A 15,883-nucleotide genomic window follows, 5' to 3' on the forward strand; every position below is an offset into this window, starting at 1 on the left:
ATAGCGGGCCGCACGGTATAGTTTAAGGCCTCTCTTAGTTGGCGACGGTGTCTCTCGCGAGGAGGATCCACCCGCCGTAGCAGGTGCAATAATACACCAAAGCGAGTTCAACGGGTCGTCCTTACGAAAACGGTAAGTTCGTCCGGCCTTTTCGCCCTGACTTAAAACGAACAAAATGTTCGCCATTAATGAACAAATTTGAAAAAATACCTACACTCAGGCCAAATATTACGAACGATTTTTCCTCTATAAGTCTTGTGTGATGGATGGAAAATCCCTCCGGAGGGTATAAGAGAAGCATGAGTGGGCAGATCCGAGTTCTAGATGAAATATCTCGCAACAAATATATACGTAAAGTATCATATTTGTCTCACTCGTTGACGATGCAGTGTGTGGATCGAAGACATATATATTATTCCTTATATTGCCTTAACTCTCATTAGGAAGGTTTATAAATACTCGCGTTTCCAGTGACGATGGCGAGCTCCTCAGAGAGAGACACCGTCGAGACGACGAATACGAACAAATCAACGACGAACGGAATTAACCCTTCCACACTCGTGGAGGGTGCAAGAAAGCGACGACGATTGGAACCCTCGACGACCAACATAGAAATCCCTAAGAAGACGCAGCGACGCGACGGAACGTGCAACTTCGATGTGTAAGGATATATTAATAGCGACGAGAGTGAAGTTTCGCATATATATTCTCCATACTCGATTATTACCGTCTATTGGAAAATCAACGGGTGGTAATATAGCTGAGAAAGTAGAAAAAGCTCGTCTTTTTGGGTACGAAGTAAGATTTCTTCGTGAACATCTTCCAGAAATATTATGAATTATTCTGGGATAAATTTGTAGCGACACGAGCGGCAAAGGAAAAGCCGAGCGTACGGAAGACAAGAAGGACCCGTCACGGTGCAAAAGAAAGCCGGCTTTGTTGATAGATTCGCAGGATGCGAAAACGCTACAGGCCGCAGGAACGGGCAGGGATAACACGGCCAGATTGCGGAAAACGATACAATGGCTCGAGGAGGGAATTCGAAGACTGCGCGAGGATCTGGCGAATGTGCGAACGGAGCTGCACGAGGAGCGAAGGGCGGCGAAAATTGCCAAGAGGGATTTTGCCCTCAGGGAGGCGAGATTCGCTGAGGCCGCCAAGTATCAGCCGATCGTAGAGGAGTTGAAGACCAGGTAGACGCATCCCGAGAATTATGAGTCATTTATGACGAAGCCCCGCGTCTTGTTATTATCTCACGACGGTCTATTTTCGTCGTGTCAGGTCTGAAGTTTTGCGGCGAAATATGACTTAGAAATTGTCCGATTACAAGAATTGCTCGAGGCGGCTTAAGAGTGTGTTTCTTGCTCTCCTTTACAATAGAATTGTCGTATTTGAAAGCTGTCTTCTTGTAATCTGAGAAACTCATTTAGTTGACTTAAATAAAATGCTTGTTTGGACAAATAAATCTTACAATTATAAGAACCAAAATTTAGTTCCCTTTGGTTCTCACAACATCTTGTTATCCAAACAAGAACTTCGTTTGAATCATATTTTTTTCAGTGTATGTAGGCTACAAAGTTCCGCCGCCCGTATAATGACGTTCGAAAATTAATTTTTCTTCAGACTCGCTTATTCCGCATCGCCGTTGTCGTCACCGTCGTCGTCGTCACCGTCATTCAAACCGGATCCTGTGAAAAACGAGAATCGCGAACTGTCGACTCTCAGGAAACGCTTGGCCGAAGCTGAGAGCACGATACGGAGGCTCGAATGGCAATCGGTGAAATCACGTACGACTCGCAATGCCGATGGCACTTCCCCGGGCGGTGAGACGCGTCGCCTGGAAACGGAAGTGCGAAGTCTTCGTGCCGAAAACGAAAAACTCGAAGAAAAATTGCGTGTAAGCGCTTTCTTTCCAATCGCGGAAATGAAAGTTCGTGTGGGAACCAGACGAAAATTGGTTGGGTGGCGAGGAAACTCGTTTGGGAGATAATTGTGAACAGCTGACTGAGTAGAAATCTCTTGCAGGATCATTTCTGTTTTTACAACCGCGAGTTTTCTCGCATCGAAATTTTAAATTAAGTCTTCAAGTGGAGAAAATAAGTAAACGGCATTTGTAGCACAAAAGAAGACTTTGGAGTGTAGAACTAAAATTTCGATTCTAGTTCCCAGAAAATCAGTTTTGTTTTTTCGCACTTTTCCGTGCGTGTAGTATTACGGAAGTATTACGATGCAATAGATCTTGTTCGTTCTATTCCTCGTTTACAGGAGATATTTTTGTATTTAGGTCGCTCTAGATGCGGAGAAGCCTCGTATCTCTGAGATACGAGCCCAACAAGAGAATTACGAAGCGGAGCTTTCCGCATTGCGAGAATCCCATCGCAACGAAACTACAAAGATGGTGAGTGTACAATGTAATATAGATATCGACAGTATCAATAACACGGTCATTAAGCGGCTTAATGGCGCTTGATAATTTTACTGTGACTGACGAAGGGAGATTAGCGAGCGTTGTAATATACTCTCGCATCGGGAGTGATCGAGAACTCTCAGGCACGTAAAAGTATCCTCCTTTCCGAGCACGAACGTCAGACCCTTCGAAGGTGCTTATTAAAAATGTGTGGAATCGACCAACTAGAAAAGAGTCTGTCCAGGATGCAACGATTCAGCCTGCCGGCTGGCTCGGACAAAAGTTTTACCGACACGTCCAGCAACGTAGCCTCAACGTGAAAGAATGCTCTCGCTGTGCGATTATCCAAAATGATTTTTTCCCACGCTATTCTTGGGCTTTGGAATTTCTGCGAAAATCCGATGAAATTTTCGTAGAAATGAGTACTCGACAGTTTCCATTATTGCGACAAAGTACTGAATGAGTACATTTTCAAATATCTTGTCGTCGTGTTTGCGGAAAATCGAAAGAAAGAAATCATTTCCGGCGGCTTCTTCGGCGAAGTATTCCTGTATTACGTAACGTAGCTGAAAGTCGCTTTATTTTAAATACTTGATTTCACTCGCATAAATTAGTCGCGTGGTTGATCATAAATTCGAACGGTGCCTGACAATTTATTCTGGGCCGTTTCTAATTTTTCTAGCCGCCGCGCCCGGCTCGAACGCTATATTTAAGTTACTTATTCGCGGCGTGCTCGTCTATGAGAGTAGCTTCCTGCTTCCTAACATGCCACATTGCGGTCGAAAGCGCGCGGTGACGTCCGGCGAATTTGTCTGCCGCATTGCCGACGCGGATTAATACACCCTTGGCGGTCAGCCAAATGTCGAAAAGAGAAGGAGAAAGGTTCGTTATAGAAAGTGGACCAAATAAAGGGCAACATTCGGAAAAGATGACACAGTTTCGGAAATTCATTCTTCCAACGGGGGTCGTAAATAAGATTTCGTTTCGATATCGAATATTACCTATAACTAATAAACGTGTGTATCGAGAAATGGTGAGACCCTTCGGTAATAGTTAATTCAATAGCTGCGCCCGGTGATTCATCGTTCCTAGAAATCGCGCGAGTGACCGAAACAAAATACGTCCGAGTACACGTGTGAACGTTTCTCTTACGTCCCACCTGACAAGGTGAAGGCAAAAGGCTCCCGCGACGAGCGTAACTGCGAGGTGAGACGAGCGAGACTTCTGGTGAGAGCTTCTCGAAAGCGGGTACGAAAGGGACCGGTCACCCTCCCTCTTCTCGTCGCGTATTCTATTCTTCGTCGCCGGCCGACGTTAATCTTTTACAACTTTCGCCACACGCGCGAGAGAGGATACAAACGAGTTTTTGTTTTTTTTGCAGATGGACGAACTGCGAGACAAGGAGCGAGAGATCGGGAAGCTCTTGAAGGATCGGAAGCTGGAACACGATAAGGTGAGTCTTCGTTCAACTTTCTCCGTTTATTATCATCCGAGTGTTTGACAAACTGGATATTTCATTCTATCGCGTGATAACCGTTTCTTCACCTTGCTGGAAGGCATTTTGTTTCTTCCGTACTTTCTCAGATACGTCGTGTGAACGATCCAACGGTTCACCCTGAGGACCGTACCGGCGGCGATTATCATATCGTGCGACTTCCGGTTTAAGTTTACAGAGCGTCGAGCGCGTTGAAATCAGCGGAAGGAATACTAAGAGGGAAAAGGACTTCTTTTGTACTTCTTTTGTACATACAAGTTTTTCGTGTATGCACCGTGGCGGAAAGCGAAAAGGAATAGCACATGTGAACATGAAAGGTTAATGAACCATCGTGTGAAGCGAAGCACCGTTTAAAGCGCCTGAGATATTTGAACATGCTCCAAGAAGGCGCTACTTTTTAGATCTTTACTTTGAACGATTCAAGGAAGCCATTACGAATGACCGGAGCCGATGGGACACTCAGCGTGTATCTTCCGTTTCGCTTTTAGTCGGAGGAGGTGCTCGGATATCGCGATATCAATGGGGTCAATGTACCGTGGTGCAAGACATCCCGCGTGCATTGTGCATTATACGCGTCATTTCGATGGAACTTAAAGGCCACGCGATCGTGCAGTTGCCGCTAAAAGGTTGTAGTTACTGGTCGCACAATATAATTGCCACCCATCACGCCTTATCGTCGCTTAGTCGAGCTAATGGCGGTGTACGGCGATTCACGGTGAAGAAGCGTTTCTTTTTCCTCTCAGCCGCTGCTTATATGAACTCTTTGATCTGAAGAAGGGAGTGAGAAAGGAGGTTCCGCGAAACTGCGGGGTCTTTCAGCATAAATTTATCCGATTTTTATCGGCCTGTACGTGGAATATGTTCAAATTAAGAGTGGAGAGAATCTGCGAAGAGAAAAAAAGGTTATCTTGAAAGGTGCGTTTTCTCTCAGGAGATTGTCTGCAATAATGGACACACTTGATCTTCGGTATAAATATTTTGTTATGAAACTAATGGCTGGAATTAGACCAACAGAGAGGTCAATCTCTTCCGAGGAATCTCAATTGTCATTATGTCTTGAGTCTAACAATAAGTTCCTGCCGGAGCGGTAGTAAGTCCGAATGGAATGGCGGCCCACAGGTAGTGTAGAAGGTTCCGCCGTCCATCGAAGGTGCTGGCTTCTTCAGTCCGGTCTAGACGCTGGTCGCGCGCACGCTGTTCTTCCGCGCTCTGCGTACTTCTCCGAGTGCGTGTGCTCGAGTGTGACATAGAAAGACGGTCGCGTGACAGTCCGCATCGATCAGTTCCTCTCGTGCTCGTGTATGAATTTTCAAGATCAACACGCATTTCATGGGTTTCGCATGGAACGAGGTAAAGATGACTTTTCGTCTCATGCGCGACAAAACTTTTTTTGCTAACTGTAAGGAAAGGGTTCTTCTGACGGGCTCGATTTCGAACAATTTCTCGAAGCTAATTCGACATAATTGAGTATTTTTCAAAGTAAATGTTTTATTTTCGCAGCATTTAATGGCTCTATAATTATGTATTCGGATCAAGGAAAAAATGTTTATCTCTTAAAATAACTTACCTTTCATTTACCTTGGAGAGTTCTAGCACTTTTATACGGACAAAAATAACATGTGTACGACAGTATTGCTCCGTCGAAGTGGTTTTTTTTTTTTGAGACAACTATTACTTTGCGCGAGCAATCAGTTGCGAGAGTCCACTCTCCCGCATGCGACCGTCGAGATAAAATATTTTCACGCACCTACTCCAGTTTCTCCGGCGCCTTCTCTCGTCCCTGAGTAGATCGCAAATAGAACGTGGATTCGATTACGTTCCCAGGGAAATCGACATAAGTTGCGTGTCGCCGACATACCGTGGGAATGCTCGCCCGAAGAAGAAAAATTGCACGAACGAGTGGAACAATGGTCTCGCCGTAATTGAGTTATTTCGCGTCTAACGTGGATCCGGTTAACGGGCGAGTTACCCTAATAATCCCAGATAAGAAGCAATTAACTAGGGAGAATTAATTGCAGCGCAAATTATTGCGGCAGCACATTGTTGCGAGAAAAAAAAAAACACCCATGTCAGGAGACACACGATAGGAATACTTGAAGGATTTTCTTGTCCTCATTTATGAACCGAGCTCCCACGGCTGTTACGAGAATTGTATACTCGGGGCATATGCAAATATTAAAAGATCCCGCCAGTGCTTTTCCTCAATCGAGAGACTCGTCTGCGAAGAGAACCGCATATATAGGTCGTCACGCGAGACGATAAGCGGCTGATAATTGAAACCGCGAGTTCGAGTGTGTAACGAATCCCCGGTAACAAATCCACGAGCGAAACGTGTGTCCACACACGTAAGGCGAATGCCTGTGCGTGCCCCTCCGACGCGTATATAGGCACAAGTAGACGCGTAAGTATGCCTTAAGTACTTAACTATCCTCCATTGTCCTCCTTCGCGAGGCGGCGATGAATCTCAATGACTTCGCGACGCGTGTAAAAGAAGACGGGCGAGAGAAAGGCTCGTCTGTGACTTCGAATGGAGCGGTGTTATTTCACCGGATATGCTTCCTCGATTCGTCTCGATTGCAAGTGGAACGTTCCCCCGTCGCCGTCTAGAATCGGTACGCAAGTGCCTCCTCGACCGTCGTCGTTCGTTCGGTGAGCCACTTCTCGAAAGAAAGTTCCCTGCAGCGACCGCAGACATACGAGCGTACGTATGATATACATCGGTGCACAAGAGAGCACGTATTAGCGAACGATCATGGCTGGGTCCTATGACAATTTCTCCAACACCTCAACGACACCGTTTTCTTTAGAAAGACAACGCTCGCCCTAAATTGACCATTCGTCTCGATGATAACGACCACAAGGAGGCCCCTCAGTCACGCGTCGCGGATGAGTTTCTCGCGGATGTTTATTATCCATAGATGATCGTCATTAGGGAAGCCCGACCTGTAAGGGATGATCGGTCGAGTGTACAAAACGACGACGTAGCGCGGGAGATTTATATAGTCTCACGCCTATGCGATAGTGTGTAATTTCAATCCGTCATCGCGGTCGGTGTTATTAATAATACCTGAACGGTGACGCATACCATCTTGTAATTAGCAGCTTCCTTTCCTAGCGTAGGAAACAACGCGAACGCGCATAGTAGGAATGTCGATAGGCGCATACGTGCCACCCACGACAAGTCCTTCGGTGAGCATTTCGGTTTGACAAGTGGGTCAAAGCAGGAGCGTAATTAGAGCCGACAATGAGAGCGAGAATCGCGTTTCGAGAAGACAGAGGTGTAGTTTGAGGAAGGATCGCTCGCGAATGAATTCCTTTGCGCGAAATCAGATGCGTTCCAGCCTCGTTATTCCTTCAATTGCGCACCACGTTTCTTTGGAAAAATTATAGTTGAAAGTGAACACAAGCAAACGCGTCTCGGTTGAAGGAAATAGAATTTATGAAAATCGACTTAATTTCTTCGATCAAACGCGTCCACTTACTGGTCGATTCAACTATAATTTTCCATCAGCGTGAGTCCGCAACTTGACTCCGAAAGACTCGACCGGGAGAAGAGCCGACTTTTTCGCGCGTGTCACACGAGGAAGTCGGCCTGATTCTGAACGGTGTGGATAGTGCGTTTAGGAAATACGCGAGCCGTGCACGAGAAATGCACGGACGCGTTACGAGCTCGTTGTAGGCGATGGCGGGAGACGATCGGTGAAAGTGAGCACAGGAACCGTATGGGACGGGACTTGTTGGGTCGAGATATCGCTCGCGGGGACACCCTACGGGAAACGTAATCCTGCAGGTATGATCTGTTTACATAGTGACTCGATTCTACAGGTAGATACACTCGCCAAGTGTATCGTGAGCAACGTTGTTACACAAAATTCGTATACCCTCGTAACGCTGTTTCCGCGTGTACATGAAAGATAGTCTCTAAATTAATGAAAGATATTCACAAGCAAAGGTATTATAATCTTGTAGGAATATTCTCGCTTATATACATATATATGAAAATATTTATCATTAATTTAAGACTATTTTTTTGTTCAGTGTAACAACACTGTGTAACAATGAACATTCTCTTCTTACGATTTTTTTCTGCACAACAACAGAAAAAGAAGTAATAATGTAACTGTATTTTACTACCTGGAGGAAATACACATTATAATGGTAATCACTTTTCCACTCGACAGCTTGATTAGTATGCGGCGAAATACTAGTTTTCTCTTCGTTTCTCTCTTTCTGTACGTCTAATATACTCAACTCATTGACAGCACTTAATGAACACTATATACATATCTTACAAGCTCTGATTTCCTTTCTTAACATTCTATGTAAATTTAATGTAAAGAGAGAGTTGTATGTAGATTTAATGTAAAGTTATTGTAAACTTAATACGGGAAATTTGCAAATCGCAATAGCATATAATAGACGTAATAAAACATCAGGGTAGATTGTCGTTTCGCACGTCGCGTGCGAAGACAGTTAGGTTAGGGGGGATTTTTTCACATCCAAATAGACGATGAGTAGACTTCTAAATATACATGCGTTAAGAAACGTAGCGGAGTCAAAAGGAGGCGATTGCTCTAGTGTAAATATAAGTCGGAAATGTGGAATAAATTCTTCTCATATACGATCGATTTTCCGGTACTCAAACATACCTATGTCGTAAAACATTTTTCAGAATCGACATGATTATTCTCCATCCGATCTGCATGTGAATATCCCCCCCCCCCCATGAATCTTATGTAGTTACACCTTATCGAATAATTTTTTGCAGAAATTGAAATTTTCATCGATATTCGAAAAAAAGAAGAAATATATATATATGATATATTTTCAAAAGATATATGTTCATAGGAAAAAGATAGTCTCAAATCAATAATAAATATTCTCACATATAAGCGAGAATATTTTTCGATTTTTAGCTTTGAACTGAGTACGAGTAATACTTGCATCAAATAATAAATTTAATCAAATCAAAATCTTCTTAGAAGATTATAATATTCTTGCTTCTAGATGAGAAAATATCCATTCTCGATTTAAAAATAATCTTTTTCTATGTAAGAGGGAAATAAGATTTAACAAGGGAATCAAATTATCTAACAATATTCGCCAACTCAATTTTACTGTACATTACTGTACCAAATTATCATCCGATCGAATTTCCATGCGAGTGCACACGTCGATGAAAATAATTGCAAATGAACTGCGTCGGTTACACCCAAAACGTTCATCGAAGTCGCGAAATATTTCTAGCGCTATTCTCGTATATCAGACGTCGAGTGAAGAAGAAAAAAAAATGTCGGGACGAAATGAGACAAGCGGAGACGAGCGGTGAAGTACGGATAACGGTAACGCGCAACGCGCTCGTTTCACCTGTCCCGATATGTCTTATATCGGATATCCAAGTCGTCGGTCCAATCGAAAGAGAGGAGAAACTCCGGCGTGTAACGAGCGCACGTGCTCGTCCAGCGATTTACATATACGGCGTAAAGTGCATCTCACCGGCGCGCGCGCACCGGCCGCGCAAGGTGCAGCCGACTCTTGGCACATCTCTCGCGCATATGTGTATGTACACGCAGGTCGTCGAGAGGAGGAAGGAAGCTACGAGGCGAGGCGAGAGAAGAAGGAAAAGGCTGCTGTAGCTGTATGTCAGGGGGCCAAGCTAACGGTCCATCCAGACACTCTCGGGATTCCGTATAAACCCAATCGTTGCAGCGCGGCGGCTTTTCTCTCCCTTCTCTTTCCTCTCCTTCCTCGCTCCTCTCTGGCGGCTTTCCGCCTCGTTCCACACATCGCGTCGAATCATGATGTTGCTCACCTGGTGGAAGATCACCGAATTGCCGGCGAAATAATCGCCGTTAGATTCGGACGATCGCAATCGAGATGTGTGTTTTTCTCTGACGCGAGAGAATGCTGCCTCGAAAAATCTTATATATTTCCGATCGATCGTTTCCTTCAGAATCAGCACACTATCTTGAGGGAGGGATCTCTGTTTTCTCCAACCGGCTCAATTTTTACACGCAATTTTGAAAGTATATCGAGAGACTTACCTCTCGGGGTATATGAGAAATGTTTGAAAACTTCTCAGGATAACGAGCGATATTAGCGCCACGAAGGATTTTGAATCGCAAAAGTAAACGCTCCAACTGCCGTCGATATCTTCGCGAGTGTTATCTGCCTCGAGGAAGTGAAATCGGTCACGAGTCTTTGGAGCGGCCCGCAACGTTTTCAAAGCGTTCTCTTTCGCGGTCACTTCTAGCACTTTCGAGTCGCTGAACAAGCTAGGCGTTCACCTCGCTTCGAGAGATAATGTGCTTGGACATACGGAAGCGTACAAATACATGCGTTGTCAAAGGATCTCGCAGGCCGATCACTTTCGCCGGTCGAAGCACCTCCCGACCATTGCATCCGTTGCATCGAAACACTTGGCAGGACGTGACGTACGGTAGATTTTTATCCTCCTTTTCGCCGACAAGTGTGCGATGCGACTCAACTCAGTAGAAGAACGCGAGAAGGAAGAGTCGCCGATTGCTTTCCCTCCAGCAGCTGTTCAATCGCGAGGTTTTTCAAATAAAAAAGTTCCCTCGAACGTTCGCCGCAACATCGTTTTACCCTTTTCGATTGAATTACATCCTTTATTTCACGCAAAAGATACCTTGTATCCAAAAGTAAAGATGTATGTGCCTTACGGTGGTTCATTAACGAAATAGCGGTAGGTGTCCGTTAAGGATTAATCGATTCGTCATTCCGATGTAGATGTGGAAGTTACGAGAGAACGAGAGGAACCGACCGATACGCTCGTCATCTCGTATAAAGAGGAAGATCCTCGCAGATGATGTTCATACGGTACGTATTTTCGCAGCCTTATTTTCGGCCTATCTGACAATGTTGCTCTACAAAGAATTAAAAATTCAAACAGACATCGTTTCTTATGTAATAACTGTCGCGAGATAAAGACGACGAAGGCCAAGATTAAGTATCGTTTAAGGTGGGGTCATGCGAATCCGTAGAACCCGGCAGAGCCATGAACGAAATCGAGGTCGAGCGCCTCCGTGAACTCGCGCTTGAGCAGCAGGAAATCATCGAAATACTTAGACAGGCGGTTAAGGTAATGAGTAGGTTTTCTGGAACAGATGCGAGCTGAGAAATTGGATGGAATTCGAGTAAATAATGCGGGTTTGCTCTTCGATGTGTTATATAACGTTTAATTCTTTCCTGTAATATTGGCTCGTATCTGTTCCGCAATTCGGCGGGCCGAAGTAAAGACGTACGTTCGGATCGGATGTTTCCCTGTTACATAAGGAGAGAGAAAGAAAGTTGGAACAACTGTCAAACAAGAGGAAGAAGGAGGAATATTACAAGCAGTGGCTCGAGCTGGAGCCGGTGGTCGAAGTGGACGACGAAGAAGACCACGAGGAGAATGACAGCGCGTTATCGAGCGCCCCGTCTTCGATGTCACCCCAGCCGGGTGGCTGCGGCCAGTGGCAGGGCAACGGTGTCACTAGAGAAGCGTACGAGGCCGTCCTCGTCGAGATCGAGGATTTACAATCGAAACTTCTCAAGGAGCAATGGGAGCTGTCGCGCGCCAAGATACAAGTTTGCGATCTAGAGAAGGCACTCTTGCAGGAGGTAGCGTCTTCTTCACTGTCTCGCTTTCTGCCGCGTCACGTTCGTTCTGCTAAATTCGCGCCCACCAATTACACAAGGATATTCCTGGTTAAAATTGGAAGGCGTATTTTTCTTCGCCTCATAATCCGAGACGGTTGATGTCATCTGTAAAGTATCCGTATGTTCAATAGAAATGCGCCGACCGTGACAAGGAGTTGAGTGAACTGAGGGATAAGCTTCGAACCGTCGAGGAACGGGAGGCCGCACTTTTGGTGGAGCTTTCGGAAATACGGGAGCAAAATGAGCTTCTGGAATTTCGGCTGCTGGAGCTGGAAGAGACACCTGCGCGCCGGGATAGTCCCGATCACGCGATGGACAGCGGCATCGGCTCGCCGGAGCCCGCTCACGCGAACAAGGTGACTCTCCGCTTATTTGATTTTAAAGAGATGATAAGAAACTTGCACTACGTTGAAATATTATCTGACTGATCGTGTGATTCGAAAAAGATCTTCCGAGAGATGACACTTTTTATACTTGTTCCTTGAAAGGTGCTATTTTGAATTGCTACTTTTAACATTTTATTAACTAAGATTGAGATTTCGATGAATCGTGACTGGCTGACAGAAATTTCGCCGCAAAAATGCATTCAAGCACTCTTATATTATACTTCTCTATCTGATCAACTGATGCATAGCATTAATGTAGGAAAAGTAACATCGAATTGATTATTTCGATAGCGAAGTAATGCAGAAAATAATTTTGCTTGATAAATCGATACTTGATGAAAATACTTCTTAATCTACATTTGTTCTTTGCTAAACGTAACGACATTTCAGGAGAACAAGCAGAGAAGCCGCGCGGTGGCGACGGTAATACCGTACACGAACAACGCTACGAGCCCCGCGAAGTCGTTGTTGCCGCACAAGCCGCCGCTAACCCTTCAGGAGAGCGGTATCTTCGAGGAGGAGGAGGAGGAGGTCGAGTTCGCCAGCCGCGGCACTCAGACCCAGACACCATCCGGCGAGCTCCTTCAGGAGGTACAACGTCTCCAAGAGTTGAGGACTTGGATTCAGGAACGGGCGGCTAAGAACACGGCACCGGTCTTCCATCCGATCGACTCGTCCAAGATCTGTCTGGACATGTCGGCGGTGGACTCGATAGTCCAGCTGACCGCCTACCAGGAGCGCGTTCGCGACCTCGAAGAGAGGCTCCAAGTATACGAGGAGGCCGAGAAGAGCCGGGAGCGGGAGAAGCGATTGTCGAAGCAACGGGAGGAGGAGTTCCTGGATGAGAACTATAGGCTCACAGAGAGAATATACTGGCTGGAGAACGAGCTGCGAAACGTAAGGTCCAGCCTTGACGAGGTCAACTGTAGAGGCGAGGCATTCGTCATGAAACGAAGCAGGAGGAGCCCGGAGGAGAAGAATACGAGCGCCGCTCAAACCGTCGAGATGATTGCTGAATGTATCACCTCTCCGATGGGATGTAACGTCACGGTGCGTCAGTCGAACTCTTGATCCATTAGAGAAAATCATTCTTCTTGCTCACGGCGTTTCGTGGGTTTTTACAGCTCGTATCCTTGGAGGAAAAGAAGAAGGGAGACGAGGTGGGACCCGGTGAATCCGCGGAGCCGGTCGACTCGGAAAAGAAGGTTAGACACAGGCGGGTTAACGAACGATCCGCGAATGTCAGGTTCATCCGCGACGTCTCTTTCGGGCGAGGAAGTCACCCGTTGGTTCTCTATCAGGAAATTTGCGTCTAGCTTCTCGTCGAATTGTTTGATAAAAAGCGGGCATTTAGGGGGATCCGGTAACATCGCAAGTCTTCGCTGTAATACCGTTTTTCACGCCGAGGAAAGTTTTGGCTGCTCGCGTAAACGAAAAGCTGATGTATGCCTGTCTGTCTGTCTGTCTGTCCAAGTTGATGTGTAGTAATTTCGAGGAGAAGCTGGGAATCACTTCGTGATAGCGCGGAATAAAGCGTGTGTTCTCCGGAGCAACGGCTTCCAGAAAATAACGGCGAACAGAAGAAGACCGAGGTCGCGGAGAAGAAGGCGCGGGGATGGTGATGAGGAGGTGAGGAGGAGAAGGAGAAGGAAAGCTAACCGACTGCCTAGTGTCTTTGAGCGTATGTATACGGGACGGACGACCGACGAGTTTCTTCTATTCGACACAGCCTCTCTTCCACGAGTGTGTTTGCGTTGTCTCCTAATTAGAAGATCGAGAAATATTTCTGGACTTTATTAGCACGTTTCATCACATTGCGCACTTAATGCCATTTCGCTTCCGATAATGACGCTTCTCTTCTCCTATTTTCTTCATCTGTCTCACACAAAATTGTCCGCCGCGTTATTTCCGAGTGGCATATATTAATAGAGGGCAAATTCGCTTTGCTTGATCTCTAATTCGCGAAAGAACGCGAGTACGTGATTTTGTCTCTCGCGACGTTGTTCTCATTGTATGCGTACGCTCTCTGCCGCAGGTGATCTACTTTCGCTGGAGGTGAAGGCGAGAAAGTTCATCGTCTCTCGTCGTCGCAGACTTCGTCCATCCACCCACGAGTTCCACGGAAGGGTCGACGAACCCGTGGGTGAACCCGCGGCACGCACGAGGTAACTAAAGGGATCCGCGCAATATTATGGGAGCGAGGTGACTCCGCCTCTGATAAACGAATTTTAACACGTCCGCTATTAATCGGATCACGACAAAGGGAAAGATCAACCAAGTGATGTGTTCCATTCATCATTCGTTGTTCCAGGACAATACACGGCTGGCGCTGCTTGGCGTGCCCAAGTGACGATCAGAAATGGTACGTCCTGAGAATAAAACGAGGGCGCCTGCGGATCGAGGAGTGCCAAAACTACCTGACCCCCCGGTTAATGTGCTTCACCTCTCTAACACGTGCCTCTCGCCGATTTTAACGGGCTTTTCATCATCGTGTCGATGTGTTACACTCCGAAATCTCCTCTTCTTCGACAACACGCGAGAAACCACACGGTCGCAAAGTGGTTCGTTAGAATCGGCGAAGGATATTCGCGAACTGCTCCTTGTAAGTCGCGACCAATTTTTGCGTACAAGCTGTGAAATCGAGTGCCAAATAGATCACACACACACACACACACACACGTAAAGTAAAGCGTCATTATGGAGTCGTATAATTCGGAGGGAATAAAGTTAAGCGAACGAATTTGCACTGGACGGATGCGTCCTTGTATCGTGCGATGCGTCTGTCCTGCCATATTAAAATTTCAATATGCATCCGGATGCAATTTAAATTTAAAATGACAAAAAGAACAGAGCGCGGACGAATTTGGAAGAGCGCGTCAAATCACAACTGTGCATTGTACGATTAACGTGCAGCCTTATAGTATTATACAGAACGGAGATATTACGTTATATCTTTACGTTGCACTTTTACGAGTGAGCAAAATTTTGCTGTAATTTTGTCCACGGAAAAACGTTCGAGAAAGTTATTGCACGTGTGTGACAAAGGGAATGCGGATACTTCAGTGAAACGATTTGCTCGTTATAGTATTTTTCTTCAGTTACTTCTCTTGGTTACTTCCTCTACACAAGCCGATTTTATTACATGGCAGAATGATATACCGGATTAAAAATCGGAGCAACCACGAGAACCAAATTGTAGAATAATCTTGCGAAGAGAAAAGACGAAACGAAATACGCTGAACTAGGCGTATACTTATACTCGAAACATGCGTGTGTGCGCTTCCGCATTTAATATGTTTGAATATGTATACGATTTAACGCAATATGTATGTAAGAAATGCGTATCTCTAGTCGTATCGTTTGTTCGATCGTAGAACACAATGAGCATGTGTTCGCATTGATCTTGAATGAGAGTTGGTGTTCTTACAGTTTAGTAGTTTAGAAGTGTATATTCTCCAATGCTTGTTGTATTTATACTGTATAAATCAAACACAACTCGGTCGACCGTGATCTACAATTTGTCTCGTCCATTTAGTATCATGGAATTGACGTTGTTCGTGCATCTTGACGTGTATCTGCAAGAGAATTAACGTAATTTCGAATAAATCTCTTTTCCATCTTCTGTCGGTTTAAATCGAACAATTTACCTCCAGAAAAAAATGATTTCGATGCGACCATCCAATGTGTCAAGTTCAAATTAACGGAAAGATTTCTCAGTCAGAACGTCAAAACGTCAGCTTCCTTATTCCTTGTGGTTCAGTTCTCCTGGGCAACGAACGCGGGGATATTTGAGGGCCCATTGGAGACCTCTCGTTTGTCGTCGTGGGTAGCACCCACCAACAGAGACGGCAAGGTATATTCCATGAAACGGACCCTCTCTTCGAGAGCGTTGCGTCTCCTCTCCAACGAAGCGTTCCTCTTCTTGTAGTTCTT

General features: G+C 45.5%; 1 protein-coding gene across 7 annotated transcripts; it reads left to right on the forward strand.

Moving 5' to 3' along the window:
• The first annotated feature begins 29 nt into the window (after nt 1-29).
• On the forward strand, nt 30-15,572 carry LOC106746709 (janus kinase and microtubule-interacting protein 3). Of its 7 annotated transcripts, none has more exons than XM_014623543.1 (16): nt 41-132; nt 254-351; nt 472-661; nt 861-1,193; nt 1,624-1,897; nt 2,285-2,398; nt 3,789-3,860; nt 10,653-10,742; nt 10,885-11,004; nt 11,199-11,525; nt 11,696-11,920; nt 12,341-13,000; nt 13,075-13,155; nt 13,425-13,631; nt 13,986-14,115; nt 14,262-15,572. In XM_014623543.1, exons 2-14 carry the CDS (start codon nt 267-269, stop codon nt 13,467-13,469), a joined length of 2,616 nt encoding a protein of 871 aa, XP_014479029.1. In that variant the 5' UTR covers nt 41-132; nt 254-266; the 3' UTR covers nt 13,470-13,631; nt 13,986-14,115; nt 14,262-15,572. The 7 variants fall into 7 exon arrangements, with proteins under 7 accessions (XP_014479031.1, XP_014479029.1, XP_014479033.1 ...); XM_014623547.1 differs by having other exon boundaries at nt 13,436-13,631; XM_014623541.1 differs by having other exon boundaries at nt 13,075-13,631.
• Nucleotides 15,573-15,883: the final 311 nt, after the last annotated feature.

The sequence above is a fragment of the Dinoponera quadriceps genome, unplaced genomic scaffold (assembly GCF_001313825.1).
Source record: "Dinoponera quadriceps isolate SergipeBrazil2010 unplaced genomic scaffold, ASM131382v1 scaffold1565, whole genome shotgun sequence".
Taxonomy (NCBI): domain Eukaryota; kingdom Metazoa; phylum Arthropoda; class Insecta; order Hymenoptera; family Formicidae; genus Dinoponera; species Dinoponera quadriceps.

Coding starts and splice junctions, on each gene's coding strand:
- LOC106746709 (XM_014623541.1), top strand. CDS start 267: ATGGAAAATCCCTCCGGAGGGTATAAGAGAAGCATGAGTGGGCAGATC. Junction 2,399..3,788: donor GCAACGAAACTACAAAGATG/GTGAGTGTACAA, acceptor TTTTTTTTGCAG/ATGGACGAACTGCGAGACAA. Junction 10,743..10,884: donor TCGCAGATGATGTTCATACG/GTACGTATTTTC, acceptor GTATCGTTTAAG/GTGGGGTCATGCGAATCCGT.